Below are 15,961 nucleotides of genomic sequence, written 5' to 3' on the forward strand. Positions count from 1 at the left end.
AAGAGGCTTATTAACAGACTGGAAGAGTGCTTTACAGACAAGAATGTTTTATGCATGAGTGGCATCAACTTTTATTCAAAATGTGAAAAGTTCATTGGGGTGGGTGTTCAAACAATTGAGAGTACTAAGGACTTTTGTCAACCAATGTTGACTGAATTTCCACATTTCTTGACTTTTCAAGGATGAATCCTTATAAGGGCCTGAGAACTATAAAGCTAAGTAATTCTGCCAGCCAAAGGATGTAGGATGTAATACTCTTAACAGGCTACAAGCTAAGAATGATGGAAATGTAGCCCATAGATCAGCTTGGGAACCGTTAAAGTCGGTAATCTTAAAATGTATTTTGTGTGTGTGTGTGTGAATAATTCTTGCCCAAGAGAGGGAAAATTGTGATTTTAGTGCATAGATGTTTCTTGGTACAGGTGGCATTGCTAGTGGAGCCATACAAGTGTACAGTTGTTTTGTGGTTTTAAATCCGTGATGGAGTGCTGGGAGCTAGCTGGTGAGCCTGGCATGCTGACCACTTACGCATCAATCAGCTCCCCCGGCGAAGGCTGATTGGGGATGTGTTAGCTAATTGGCTGATCAGGCTGGGAGGTTGGATGAGCCAGTAGTCCATCAGCAGAGGCGTATAAGGAGGACACAGGAGAAAAGTACTGAGGAAGAGGAGGAGTGACCACGGCTAGCTCATCCCAGTATGTGTGGAGATCTCAAGGAAGGGAGACCTCTGTTCATCCTCAGCCCTGCAGGAAAGGGCTAAAGGTAGAGAAGCACTGTATATACATGGGACAGTATTGGCACTGGTGAATATAAATCACAGAAAGTTGCCACTCAATAGGCAGAGTCTGAGAGGTTCCTGGGACACCTGAGGGTGGAGATGGACCACTCCTCGTTACAATACCAGATTATGCACTACTGGAAATGCCTCCCAGTGTTAGGGTTGAGTTCAATGAGTTTACAGGTGTTGAGAAAAACGATTGGAGTAGTTTTTAAATAGCTATGGAGGCCAGTGGACACTCAAGATTCGATGCAGCCTAGAGTAACTCCTTCTTCCCCTTCAACCAGTTTCCATAAATAAAAATAAAATACTTTTGTATGTAGTATGTATTATTAGTATTAAGCAATTGTGAGATAAAACAGCCTTTTAAATAAAGCTTATTTATTTTACTTTAAAAATGTTTTGATCTACTTTGTTCCTTGTAAAAATGAGGGCTGGTAGCAGTCAGTAACCAAGCATGTGGCAAGCAGGTGCTGGGTAAGCTTCATTGTACAGTTTTGCTAGCGCGCCTCAGTGTGGACCTGCCAAATGCTGCTCTTCCAGTCAGTGTTGGGCCTCTTCTAAGCAGAAACCGCATATCTGATTCAGTTTTGGTGGTTATGTGAGCTAGAATGGGACCACCAAACTGCTTTTCCCATATGACTAAACAGGGCCTCTGGGAACGAAGGGACACCCAGTATGGTGATGTCTATATTGCGGTTGGGGTTGTGATTTGCAGCTGGTGTAGACATCAGATTACCTTACACAATGCTCTGGTGAGATTAGATGATATTATTTTTTCAATTTTACAATTGGGGAGCTGAAGCACATTGATGTTCAGGCCTCAATTTTCAGAAATCCAATTAATTTTGGATACCTGAGGGCTTGATTCTTCAGAGTACTTAACATTACACATGTTTGAATCACTGCTTCCATTTCTTTCAGTTGAATGCTCAGCACTGCTGCAAATCAGACCCCAGGGTCTCATATTGCTTACCCAGAAAATGAGGAACACCTGTGACAAATTTGTTTTAAGTAACTTGCCCAGCATCACACAGGAACTCTGTGCAGAGGCTGCTATAGAATCCAGTTCCCCAGGGCAGCCTTCAGCTGCCTTAATCATGAGACCCTTCTTTCTCTTCCTGTAGTCCCTTGCCTCATTCAGTACAAGCCTTCCCACAATTCTGCAGAAAACAAAGCAGAGCTTCTGCAGACAACAGGGTGGGGGGTGGGGGGGTTGCCCTAGTAGAGACTTCTCTTCCTGTGCCTCCTGCTCCTCTCTGCCCCACCCTCACTTCTGACCCTGCTCTCCTCTCCTCCTATCTATCCCTCATCCCATCTCTTAAAAAACATTTGGGGCAGGGGAAGGCATTGTAAATTAAAAACTGAAAATGTTTATTGGACACTAAATACAAAATCAAGAACTTCTAACTTCTATTGATGATCAAAAATGTTTTGGTTTCCAGTTTTTCCTGAAACCATGAACATTTTGATGAAAATCAATTTTTATGCAAGCTTCCATTTAACCAAAAAGCCATTTTTCACTTAGGGAGGAGGGAGTTTTCACAATTTTTCTACCAAATCTATTCTATTATATTACACTTTGCAAGCTAATTTTTGATTCTTTAGCTTGTACTGTGTGACTGTGATCCATAGCTGTATGTGTGCATGTTGGGTGGACAACGTCCTGAGGATTTAAGAAACAGTTTTGGCTGGTTGGAACAGTTCATGTGTGCATTTTGTTTGGTTTCTTTCTCATGTAGACAGCTAAGGATAGTGACAGGTGAATGGTTTTTTGAAGAGAGGGCAAAGCGCTTCAAGCAATCCAACCTCCTTGGAACTGATGTTGTCAGACAGTCCATCCTACGCAAAGCCTCAGGTAAAAATAAGAATGCACAAGAAAAGTTGTTCTCTGTTTAGGCTTATATTTTAACCTAGTTGTCAAAATGTTTTACCAATGTGGGTTTTATCCTTCATATTATAGAACTCCTAGCCTGTATCAATACTTTCAATAGAGTAATAGATTCTAAGGCCAGAAGGGACCATTGTGATAATCTAGTCCGACCTCCCACGTAACACAGGCCATGGAGCTTCCCCAAAATAATTCCTAGAGCAGAACTGTTAGACATTTAATCTAGATTTAAAAGTTGCCAGTGATGGAGAAACCACCACAACCCTTGGTAAACTGTTCTAATGGTTAATTACTCTCACTGTTCAAATTTATACCTTATTTCCACTCTGAATTTGTCTAGCTTCAACTGCCAGCCACTGGATCATATTATACCTTTCTCTGCTAGATTGAAGAGCCCATTATTAAATATTTGTTCCCAATGTAGGTATGTGTAGACTGTAATTAAGTCACTTCTTTACCTTCTTTTTGTTAAACTAAACAGATTGAACTCCTTGAGTCTATCACTATAAAGTATGTTTTCTAAACCTTTCATCGTTATCGTGGCTCTTCTCTGAACCCTCTCCAACTCATCAACATCCTTCTTGAATTCTGTGACCAATTCTGATGCCCACTATTCCAGCAGTGGTCGCACCAGTGCCAAATACAGAGGTAAAATAACCTCTGTACTTCTACACGAGATTCCCCTGTTTATGCATTCCGGGATCACATTAGTTCTTTTGGTCACAGCATGATCAGCTGATTATCTATCGCAACCCCCCTCCCCATCTTTTTCAGATCTGTTGCTTCCCAGAATAGTCACTATCCTGTAAGTATGGCCTACTTCCAGTGTTCCTAGATGTATACATTTATATGTAGCCATATTAACACACACGTTGTTTGCTTGCACCCAGCTTACCAACAATCCAGATATCTCTGTATCAGTGAGCTGCTCTCTTCATTTATTTACCACTCTCTCTGCAAACTTTATCAGTAATAATTGCATGTTTTTCTTCTAGGTCATTACTAGAAGTGTTAAATAGCATAAGGGCCAAGAACCAATCCTTGCAGGGCCCCGCTAGAGATATACTCGTTCGATGATGATTTCCCCGTTTACAGTTACATTCTGAAACCGATCCGTTTTTCATCCATTCAATGTGTGCCATCTTAATTTTGTATCACTCTAGCTTTTTAAACAAAATGTTGTGTGGTACCAAGTCAAATGCCTTACAGAAGTCTCTCTATTACATCAACTCTATTACCTTTATCAAGCAAACTTTTATTCTTAAAAAAAAAAATCCAGTTAGTTTGACAGGATCTATTTTTCATAAATCCATGTTGATTGGCATTATTTATATTACACTCCTTTAATTCTTTATTAATCAAGTCACATATCAGTTGCTTCATTATCTTGCCTGGGATTAACGTCAAACTGTCAAGCCTGTAATTACCCGGGTCATCCTGTTTACCTTGTTAAAATATTGGCATGACATTAGCTTTCTTCTGGAACTTCCCTGATGTTCCAAGAGCTATTGAAAATCAATACTAACAGTCCATCAAGTTCCTCAATCAGCTCTTTTAAAAGTTTTGGATGCAAATTATCTTGATAAATTGATTTAAACTCTCTAACTTTAGTTGCTCCTGTTTAACATTCTCGAGATACTAGTGGAATGGAGAGAGTGTTGTGTTATATGACATGATTACATAGTCTCCCCCCCACACACATAATACAGAACAAATATTTATTGAAGATTTTTTGCTTTTCTTTATTATTATTGATAATTCTACCATTTCCATTTAGTAATGGAATGATACTATTGTTAGGATTTTTTGTGTTTCTAATATACTTTAAAAACTCCTTATTGTTCTTAACTCTGCTGGCCATAGATTTCTCCTTGTGTCCCTTTGGTTCCCTCTTCGGTTTTCTACAGTTACATTCCTTACTATCAACTTCCCCTTTCTTCCATTTGTTATTTCTTAATCTTTTTTATTTTTTATAGTTGTCTTCTAAACCCGGTGATATTTTTAACCAACATGGCCTTCTTCCTTGATTGTGGCTTCTTTGGCATCTAGTAAAGTGTTCCTAAACAATTCCCAATTATCACTGAATTTGAATAATAATTATGTATTAGTCAGCTTTTTTATTTTGCAACTAAGGTCTGAAGAGTACTGGATACTTTACAGAACATTGAAAAGAACACCCTCTCTACTCTGAAGAGCTTACTATTTGTATGTGATCTTGACCTAAATAAACATAGACAAATTATTCAGTAGTGCAAGATCTCTCAAATTTCATTTTCTGGATCCTTACATACAGACATTCCAGCATGAATTATGCTGACCTCTAAACATTAACTATCATAGAATCATAGAATATCAGGGTTGGAAGGGACCTCAGGAGGTCATCTAGTCCAATCCCCAACTAAATCATCACAGACAGGGCTTTGTCAAGCCTGACCTTAAAAACTTCAAAGGAAGGCGATTCCAACAACTCCCTAGGTAATGCATTCCAGTGTTTCACCACCCTCCTAGTGAAAAAGTTTTTCCTAATATCCAACCTAAATCTCCCCCACTGCAACTTGAGACCATTACTCCTTGTTCTGTCATCTGCTATCACTGAGAACAGTCTAGATCCATCCTCTTTGGAACCCCCTTTCAGGTAGTTGAAAGCAGCTATCAAATCCCCCCTCATTCTTCTCTTCCGCAGACTAAACAATCCCAGTTCCCTCAGCCTCTCCTCATAAGTCATGTGTTCCAGTCCTCTAATCATTTTTGTTGCCCTCTGCTGGACGTTTTCCAATTTTTCCACATCCTTCTTATAGTGTGGGGCCCAAAACTGGACACAGTACTCCAGATGAGGCCTCACCAATGTCGAATAGAGGGAAACGATCACGTCCCTCGATCTTCTGGCAATGCCCCTACTTATACATCCCAAAATGCCATTGGCCTTCTTGCAACAAGGGCACACTGTTGACTCATATCCAGCTTCTTGTCCACTGTAGCCCCTAGGTCCTTTTCTGCAGAACTGCTGCCTAGCCATTCGGTCCCCAGTCTGTAGCGGTGCATGGGATTCTTCCGTCCTAACTGCACTTATCCTTGTTGAACCTCATCAGATTTTTTTTGGCCCAATCCTCTAATTTATCTAGGTCCCTCTGTATCCTATCCCTACCCTCCAGCGTATCTACCTCTCCTTCCAGTTTCGTGTCATCTGCAAACTTGCTGAGGGTGCAATCCACACCATCCTCCAGATCATTAATGATGATATTGAATAAAACCGGCCCGAGGACCGACCCTTGGGGCACTCCCTTTGATACCAGCTGCCAACTAGACATGGAGCCATTGATCACTACCCATTGAGCCTGAAGATCTAGCCAGCTTTCTATCCATCTTATAGTCCATTCATCCAGCCCATATTTCTTTAACTTACTGGCAAGAATACTGTGGGAGACCGTGTCAAAAGCTTTGCTAAAGTCAAGGAATAACACGTCCGCTGCTTTCCCCTCATTCACAGAGCCAGTTATCTCATCATAGAAGGCAATTAGATTAGGCAGGCATGACTTGCCCTTGGTGAATCCATGCTGACTGTTCCTGATCACTTTCCTCTCCTCTAAGTGCTTCAGGATTGATTCCGTGTAGACCTGCTCCATGATTTTTCCATCTTTGCCACTTCTTTTCCCCCCCATGGAACTCAAATTGTAATTCTCTACTGTACTAAACTTTTTTTTTCTTATTCTGTGTGGGGGAAGACTCGCTAAGTGCTAGATCACAGGCTGTATACCAGCTTCTTTGTACCTCTTTATTCTGAGGCAACATCTTAACTTTCCCATCACCTAGATACCCATTGCACATGCACATACATGTTTACACGTGGATAATGTGGTCTGCTTCATTGATCCAACAGGGGATAGCACATATTACATTCCTCAGAGCTGCATGCATGTCTCACCTCCACTACACCGTCACCAGTTTAAGGAGTAGGAGTTATTTCTGAATACAAAGGTCCCTCCTCTCAGATGAACTATTTTAACACTTCACCCACATGCCACCATCTAAGTACAGCCTGTGTTTTCCAGGTAGTGTTTATCATATTCAGCAGCTAAGTTACAGTGACTAAGTGTATTTAGGAAGAAGGAGGGCTGGCTGCTATTAAAAGAAAATTACTATGAATTCTGATATTCTACTTGGCAAAATTTTGACCTTTCTGGTATGTGTGCCACCTCAAGAATTATCCATTGGCACATGACTAGCATTCTTGGTTTTCTGCCTTTATTTTATGCAAGATATCGAGATGTATATTTTGTTTATATTACTGTATTTGTGTATTTATATTTTTGTTAGATATATTATGAGAAGAAAAGGTAATGTCCAAAGCATTTTGTCCACATTTTCCTCCCAGTTGAAAACATTTTTAATGCAGAGAATGTGCTCTCTCACTTAACACAGGAAGAGCTATAAACTGCAAGGTGTATTTTTTCCATGTTCCTCCATCGCTAAATTTATTTAATTTATTAATTAGCAACAAAGTTGGGGGCATAATTCAAAGGAAAATGTTGAAAAACAAAACAAACAAAGAAACCAACAACAACCCACCTGCATCAAAGTTCTAAAATAACTAAACTAAAACTGGTTACTTTTGTGATGCTTTCTTATTTAAAAAAGAAACTGAGCTATGCAAAAATGGCTTTGTGATAGTCTGAACAGGTTTTTTTATTCATTTAAAAACAATATTCTATCTATATCAGATGCACACTTGGCATATGTTGTCTTTATTTCCCCAAATATTTTTTTTCTCCTTCAGATACTGTTTCTGGTAAGAAAGAAGGAGGGCAAGCCAAAGATCACACCCAGGAGAATGCAGAGCAAATGCAAGATACCCCAGCTTCCTCCACAAGTGGGCAGAAATCAATATTCAGTGGACCCAGAAAGATAGGGTAAAGTCTTGAACTTTGGAAACTGATCATTCAGAGTACAGCACCTCTGAGCAGATTTTCTTTTGAGTCTCTCCAGTCTCCCTCTCTCTCTTTCTCTCTGTGTCTCCAGTATTGCAGATCACACCAAAATCTCCCAGGGTTAGAAACAATTGCTATAATTAGACTGCAGTCTCCTAGGAAATGCAGCTATAATTACCTTTTGCTACAAGGTAGCAGCAAAAGACAATGGCGACTATTGGATTTTTCCTCCTGGTAAGAGATTAACACTTCGAATTTGAAGTGTTTCTAAGTGTGCTTCTACTCTGAAAAATGGCTGTAAAAATGGCACCTTGAAGCTCCATGTTTGTTTCCTCTGAGTGGCTTCCGCATAAAATTAGCTCAGTTCACAAGGAAAATGATGTTTTTCCCCTAACTTCCAGCTCTGTGACCCCCCCCCATCCCCCATGTGATCTGAAAGCTATGTTCTCTTTTCATGAAGCCTCTTCAGTAAATAAAAATGGTGCTTGGGTATATGATGGCCTCTGTGACACCTGTGCAACCTCGTTGTTTCCAGAACATTCCCTCATGTTTGTAAAGAATGAGCGATACATGTGCGGTGAGGTTGAATAGTTGTTATTGGGGCATAAATTGGCATTGATGCATGGGGAGGACAGAACTCAGCTTAACTTTCAGATCGTGGGCTGAGTTATCCAGGCTTGCAATTAGAAAAACAACTTTTTATTGGTAAATTGAGCAAATTTTGACAGGGAACATAGATCCTATAGGTTTCAGAGTAACAGCCGTGTTAGTCTGTATTCGCAAAAAGAAAAGGAGTACTTGTGGCACCTTAGAGACTAACCAATTTATTTGAGCATGAGCTTTCGTGAGCAGCTCACGAAAGCTCATGCTCAAATAAATTGGTTAGTCTCTAAGGTGCCACAAGTACTCCTTTTCTTTTTATAGATCCTATAGTTACTCTTCATAGGAAAAGCTCTTGGTTAAGAGTTTGCTAATTACTACTGACTGAATTGCTATGCAGGTGCATCTACAGCATATAGAGTATGTAAATTATGAGGGCTGTGATGGTCAAGGGAATAGAGGAGTGAACTGGACCTCTGACAATCAATCCGAAACTTCACTTGATTTTTCCTCATTAACGTTGGATAAAAGAAGCAGCTGTGGCTTCTGAGTACTCCTATGCAGATGAAGGGGATACAGCCTAAGGAATCGGTGGCACTAAAAATTGCATTTAATTACAGTTCATGCAGATAATAGCCATGGTGAAGGTATCTTGAAAATCGGCCTCCTTAGTGGAGTGGAGCATTTACCATCTTTGTTGTGAACACTTAGTAGCACAATAACTAAATGTTTAGAGAACTGATTTATGCCTGTTTCTTATCTTCCCTTTTTATTGCAATTCACCCCCAAATGGGAAAATCTGCTATGGTTAAAATGTCAGTATTTCAAGTGACAAATCATCTCCAAAGGGGAAAGATTTATTGCAGAGAAAGTTAGGAAAACATGGGAATTGTCATATTGGGTCAGACCCAAGCTTTGCAGAATCTGGTATCCTGTCACTGACTTTGGCCCAGTGCAGGAACTCAAGAGCAAAGTGTAAGAAACCTTCACTAGACAGCTTTTGGGTTATCTGTCCCTCATATTAGGCCTTATCGTGGTCTCTAATACTTAGAGTTTGGCTGATTCCAGGACACAAGGTAGTCTGCAATAATAATAATATATAAAATTATTAATAATTCCTCCAACATTTTATCATTAATCTTCATAACTCTGGACATTCTTGTTATCCATGTAAATATCCAATTCATTTTTGAATCTTGCTGAATTCTTGGCTTCAACAGCTTCCTATGGCAATGAGTTCCACAGCCTAATTACAAAGAAGTATTTTCTTTGATCAGTTGTGAATTTGCTTACTTATTATTTAATTGAATGTCCCCTTGTTCTTGTGTTAGGAGACAAGGAGAATAGAAGCTCCCAGTCTACTTTCTCTAGGCCACGTTTTTGTTATTTTGTATACCTTTATAATACTCCCTCTTATACATCTCCTTTCTAGGATAAACAATCCCAATCTTTTCAGTCTCCATATGAGAGTATTTCTAGGTTGATTTCGCTAATCATTCTTCTCATCCTTCTCTGAACCCCTCTAGTTCTGTCATATCCTCTTTGAGATGGGGTGACCAGTATGGCACACAGTATTATTCTTTAAGTGCTGGTCCCTTTGTATATTCTCTGTGGGTGCGCATTCACTCCATGTGCTTAAGGCTGAAAGATTTTTCAACAGCAGTGTCTGTTAGTCCATGGCTGTGCCTTACACCTCCTTGTACTCTAAACCAAGAGGATAAGGGGTGGTGTGAACCAACCACCTCCCCATTTCATTTCTACCGCTCATGGTCTGAGACCGAGCCCTCCAGTGCCCACTGCTTTTGCTAGCGTTCCCACATGAACTGTTTTGTTTCTCTTGTACATATTTTTATCTTAGCTAGTTAGTAGGACTGTCGATTAATTGCAGTTAACTCATGCAATTAACTCAACAAAATTAATCGTGATTTAAAACATTAATCCTGATTAATCACAGTTTTAATTGCACTGCTAAACAACAGAATACCAATTTAAATTTATTAAATATTTTGGGATATATTTCTACATTTTCAAATATATTGATTTCAATTACAATGCAGAATACAAAGTGTACAGTGCTTACTTTATATTATTATTTGTATTACATATATTTGGACTGTAAAAATTATAAACAAAAGAAATAGTATTTTTCAATTCACCTCATACAAGTACCGTAATGGAATCTTTATCGTGAAAGTGCAACTTACAAATGTAGATATTTTTTGTTACATAAATGCACTCAGAAACAAAACAATGCAAAACTTTAGATCCTGCAAGTCCACTCAATTCTACTTCTTGTTCAGCCAATCACTAACACAAACAAGTTTGTTTACATTTACAGGACATAATGCTGCCCGCTTCTTATTTACAATGGCACCTGAAAGTGAGAACAGACGTTTGCATGGCAATTTTGTAGCCGGCGTTGCAAGGTATTCACATGCCAGATATGCTAAACATTCGTAGGGCCACTTCGTGCTTCGGCCACCTTTCCGGAGGACATGCGTCCATGCTGATGCTGCTCGTTAAAAAAATAATGGGTTCGTTAAATTTGTGACTGAACTCCTTGGAGGGAGAATAGCACGTCTCCTGCTCTGTGTTTTACCCGCGTTCTGCCATGTATTTCATGTTCTAGCAGTTTCAGATGATGATCCAGCATGTTGTTCGTTTTAAGAACACTTTAACTGCAGATTTGACAAAACATAAAAAAGATATCAATGCGAGCTTTCTAAAGATAGCTATAGCACATGACCCAAGGTTTAAGAATCTGAAATGCCTTCCAAAATCTGAGAGGGACGAAGTGTGAAGCATGCTTTCAGAAGTCTTAAAAGAGCAACTCTCTGATGCGGAAACTACAGAACCCAAACCACCAAAAAGGAAAATCAACCTTCTGCTGGTGGCATCTGACTCAGATAATGAAAATGAACATGCGTCGGTCCACACTGCTTTGGATCGTTATCGAGCAGAACCTGTCATCAGCATGGAGGCATGTCCTCTGGAATGGTGGTTGAAGCATGAAGGGACATATGAATCTTTAGCACATCTGGCATGTAAATATCTTGTGATGCCAGCTACAACAATGCCATGTGAACGCCTGTTCTCACTTTCAGGTGACATTGTAAACTAGAAGCAGGCAACGTTATCCCCCGCAAATGTAAACAAACTTGTTTGTCTGAGTGATTGGCTGAACAAGAAGTAGGACTCAGTGGACTTGTAGGCTCTAAAGTTTTACATTGTTTTATTTTTGAGTGCTGTTATTTTTTGTACATAATTCTACATCTGTAAATTCAACTTTCATGATAAAGAGATTGAATTACAGTACTTATATGAGGTGAATTTCCAGTACTTGTATGAGGTGAATTGAAAAATATTTTTACAGCACAAATATTTGTAATAAAAAATAAATATAAAGTGAGCACTGTACACTTTGTATTCTGTGTTGTAATTGAAATCGGTATATTTGAAAATGTAGAAAAGATCCAAAAATATTTAAATAAATGATATTCTTTTATTAACAGTGTGATTAATTGTTTTAATCATGCAATTATTAGTGATTAATTTTTTAATCACTTGACAGCCCTACTAGTTAGCTGTTAGTGTTAGTAGATAGTTTGAAGCTTGGGGGTTTCCTACCATTTGGGGCTCTTAGTATGCCCATGGTTCCAGGCTTTTAGCTCTGTCTGGCCTGCTGCCAGGTCTTCCCAATCAGTGACCTTCACAAGAGCTGCCTGTACTGTCTCAGGAAACAGACATTCCTCCAAGTGTGCAATCTGCCATTTCTTTCCCCCTCGGACCAGACAGTTGCGGGAGTTCTGACTCTGCGAGTACTTAATGGAACAGGAACGAGGACCAGTAATCAGGCAAGGAGGCAGGAAATTGGTCTCAGGGGTCTGGGCACAAGCAGGCCTAGCAACTAATTGCTCAGACAAGAGGTGGGACAGGAACAGGCAGCTTTATGCCTGGTGGTGTGCAATCAGCAGTCTGTTGCTAGTCATCTGACCTTGCTGAGTCAGTGGATGTAGTCTCTGGTGGTGGGGCATTAGTTGTGGTTCCCTCATCTCAGCTTGCAGCATGGTGGCACGGAGAGTAAGGCTTTTGTTTGGCAACCCCATGGGCCTGGGTTTGAGAACCGCAGTGCCTGACATTATCTAAGTGGAGGCATGAGACGGGTAAGGATTAACACCCCCGTAAGAAGAGGGATAAATTGCCTCACAAGTCCTTTAAGAAGAGGACTGCTTCTCCCCTACCCTCGGTACCAAGTGAGACTCCACACCCAGGTGTGAGTGTGTCTATAGATCACGGGAAGCATGTGGCACCGATGGTACTGAGAGCTGAGTGCTTTGAAACCATCAACACAAGGGGTGTGACTGATCCCTGCACCACCGAAAGAGAGAAGAGACCATTCACCTTCTGCACTACGCTGCAAGAAGACGCCTTGCACAAAACTGCATGGGGGGGATCCACCCAGAAATCAGAGACCCTCACACTCTCCACCCGTTAGACCTGCATATCCCTTTCTTGACGACCTTCTGATCTACACCAATCCAGAGTGACTGATCCTTTCAGACCCCGTAGTGCCCAGGGACAACCGTACAATGGTGGCACGGCCTTTGCTGGCTCTGAATACCAGCCATGGTGTAGAGGCTCCAACACCTTCAGTACACCAGCTGCTGGTTCGTTCCACCAGCCACAACATCACAGGGCAAAATGGTGCCATCAGCTCCATTAGGGGAACAGGAGTTGCCCAGCTCCACTGACGAACAAGAATTGGGGCCAGTGGTTCCACCCATGGTCCTGAGGCATGAGATGAGCCCTGACAGGGCTTTCAGAGCCCCCTGAATGCCTCCACATTCTTACTGAGCACATTATTGGTATAGGGACAAGTGGTATCCCCCACGGGACTGTCCCCCATCCGTACGATCCCCTGCCAGGAGCCATACTGAGGCTTCGGGCATCCTTACTTTAGAGTCCCAGACTGGGCAATGCTTTTAACAGAGGTTACCTTCAAGCCACGAGCCTGAGTCCCCCCAGGAGTGTTTTGAGGAAGAGGACCAGCTGGTACCGCTGCATCCACTGATAGCACTTTCTTCTTCCTCCTCTCCAGATGAGGGAGTGGCACCAGCCTAACTCTTGCCACTAGATGACTATAGACAGTAACAAGACCTCATAAGGAAGATTGCAGAAACCGGTGAGATCCCCCTAGAGGAGGTCCAAGATCCAACTCATAAGCTCCTGGACATTCTCCGGACAAGGTGGCATTTCCTGGTAATGACGCCATATTGGCAGCTGCTAAGGTAGTGGGGTACACTCCAGCCACTTGTGCCACTCTCCCAAAAAGGGCAGACAAAAATTTCTTTGTTCCATCAAAGAGGCAGAATATTTGTTCTCTCACCCAAATCCGAACTCTTTCATGGTCCAGACTGTCATGGAAGGCAGCATGCTGCACCAGCCTAGGTCCACCCCTTCAGTCAAGGATGCCAAGAGGCTGGATCTCTTTGGCAGAAAGAATTTTTCATCATCTAGCTTTTTATTTCATATAGTGAATTACCAAGTATTGATGTCCAAGCTGTTGGAGTTAGCTAATAAGCTGCTATAGGAGTGTGGTCTCCAATTCCAGGCAGGCCTTGAGAAGGGGAAATTGGTTGATAGATTGTCCCTGCAAGCGTTGCTTGATGCAGCAGATATGACAACATTGGTCATGATGAGGTAGGCCTCCTGGCTGCAATCCTCAGGTTTCCCCAAGGAGGTCCAGACAACAGTAAAAGATCTCCTCTTCAAGGGTAACAACCTGTTCAGCGAGGGAAAGATGAGGCACTTCATTCCCTTGAAGAGTCTTGTGCAGCTCTCCACTTCTTAGGGATATATATCCTGGTGCACAGGAGGAACTCATAGACCCTGGCTCTCAGCCCATCTATGATCAAAGGGCCTTTGAGCTCCCTAGGAAGTGACACATGTACAGCATGGCAGTCACAGTGCACCACTACTTTCCTCTCTTCAATCCCAGCCTCCCGTGGAAAAGGTATTTTGATGGGATGCCTGTCCCATTCCCTTCCAAAGTGGCACCATATCACATTGGACAGAGGGGTCCTAGAGAAAATCTTGATAGGCCTCACCATAGAACTCTTTTCTACTCCTTCTCCAAAATGCCCCTCCCCAGCCCTCTTCACAAGAGGTATCTTAAACAGGAGGTGAACTCTTTAATTCCGCTGTGGGCAGTAGAGTTTATGCCTTCTCAACATAGGGACAAGGGTTGTTGTTCAAGATATTTCCTTGTACCCAAAAGGAAGAAGGTCTGGAGACCAATCCTGGACCTCAGACAAACTGATGTCTTTATACGTCATTCAAAATTCAGGATGAGCACCTTGGCCTCAATAATCCCATCCCTAAATGAAGGTGACTGACTTGTGGCCCTTGATTTGGAGGATGCATATTTTCATATAGACATTCATCCAGCTCACAAGCGAGGCCCGCGCTTTACGGTGCACCACGATCACTTTCACTACAGAGTTTTCCCCTTCGGCTTCTTAGTGAAATCTAGAGCATACTTACATACCCAAAGCATACTTACCACTGGACGGAGTCCACATGATGAGGGACATCATCACCCAGCTCTGACTCAGCTCCCAGATGGCAGTCCTGTCCGACATGGTCCCTCTAGGTCACGTGGCTGCCTGCACCTAAGTGACATCCTTTGTGAGGCTCCACTTCTGGTGCCTCCTGGCATGGTTATGGACAATCGAGGCTGCCAAGCACAGCTGCCCTGGACAAAGGAGTTTCACTTCCTCCAAACATCCTCACATCTCTCACTTTGTGGGAAACGAAAGAGACTGTTTTCATAGGGTTTCCTATGTTCCCCCCATCACCACCCACAAAGACACTCATAACGGATGCTTCTCTTCTGGGCTGGGGAGTGCACCTGGAGGACTATATTGCTCAGGGATCCTGGACTCTGCAAGAATCCAAACTATGCATCAGACTTCTCAGGAGTGCATGAAGCATACAAGAGGTTCCTACCCTTCATCCAGTCCACACATGTCTAAATGATGTCAGACAACATGACTACTGTATTTTGTATAAACAAACAGGAAGAAACAAAGTCTGCCCCTCGGCATGGAAGCAGTCATGCTCGGGAACTGGTGGATCTGGCATTGGATAACCTCCTTAGCAGCACACCTCCTGGAAGGAATGGACACCTTAGCAGACAACCTAAGCAGGTATTTCCACCAGGATTACAAGTGGGAGCTCCATTCTTCTGTGATGCAGTACATTTTCTGGCAGTGGGGTTTCCCATTGCGGGACCTCTTTACAACCCAAGCAAACTAGAAATGCCTACAGCTCCTGAGTACCCATAGGCGTAACTCCAGGAGAATGCCTTTCTGGTACAGTGGTCAGGTCCGCTAATATATATCTATTATCCCATGTCTTCAAGAAGGTCAAAGGAAGACAAGGCAACAATAATCCTGGTGGCACCTTGGTGGCCAAGAGAATTTGGTGGCCTTTCGCCCATTCATATGTATGTACCTGTTCCTGAACTTACTGTCTCAGAACAGGGGGCAGAACCAACCATCCAAACCCACCCACTCCATCTGGTGCTTAGAGAGAGGTTGTGCTCTGAACAGGTACAGTCCATCCTTAGCAGCAGGAAGCTCTCTACAAGGAAGTGCTATGCTGCCAAATGGAAGTGATTCTCCATCTGCTGTCAACAGTAGCTTACCTCCAGAAGCTCTGAGATTCCTTTTATCTTGGACAGTCTTTTCTCCTTGAAGACGCTCG

At 42.0% G+C, this 15,961-nt stretch overlaps 1 protein-coding gene across 3 annotated transcripts in view; it reads left to right on the forward strand.

Annotated features, from left to right (window-relative positions):
• Window positions 1-15,961, forward strand: part of SYTL5 (synaptotagmin like 5) — a 182,287-nt gene that overhangs the window by 103,146 nt on the left and 63,180 nt on the right. For all 3 annotated transcript variants that reach the window (XM_073358234.1, XM_073358241.1, XM_073358250.1), the window contains exons 4-5: window positions 2,521-2,636; window positions 7,444-7,576. In XM_073358234.1, coding sequence (XP_073214335.1) covers window positions 2,521-2,636; window positions 7,444-7,576 — 249 coding nt within the window. The remainder of the gene's footprint in view (window positions 1-2,520; window positions 2,637-7,443; window positions 7,577-15,961) is intronic.

The sequence above is a fragment of the Lepidochelys kempii genome, chromosome 1 (genome assembly GCF_965140265.1).
Source record: "Lepidochelys kempii isolate rLepKem1 chromosome 1, rLepKem1.hap2, whole genome shotgun sequence".
NCBI classification, from domain to species: Eukaryota; Metazoa; Chordata; order Testudines; family Cheloniidae; genus Lepidochelys; species Lepidochelys kempii.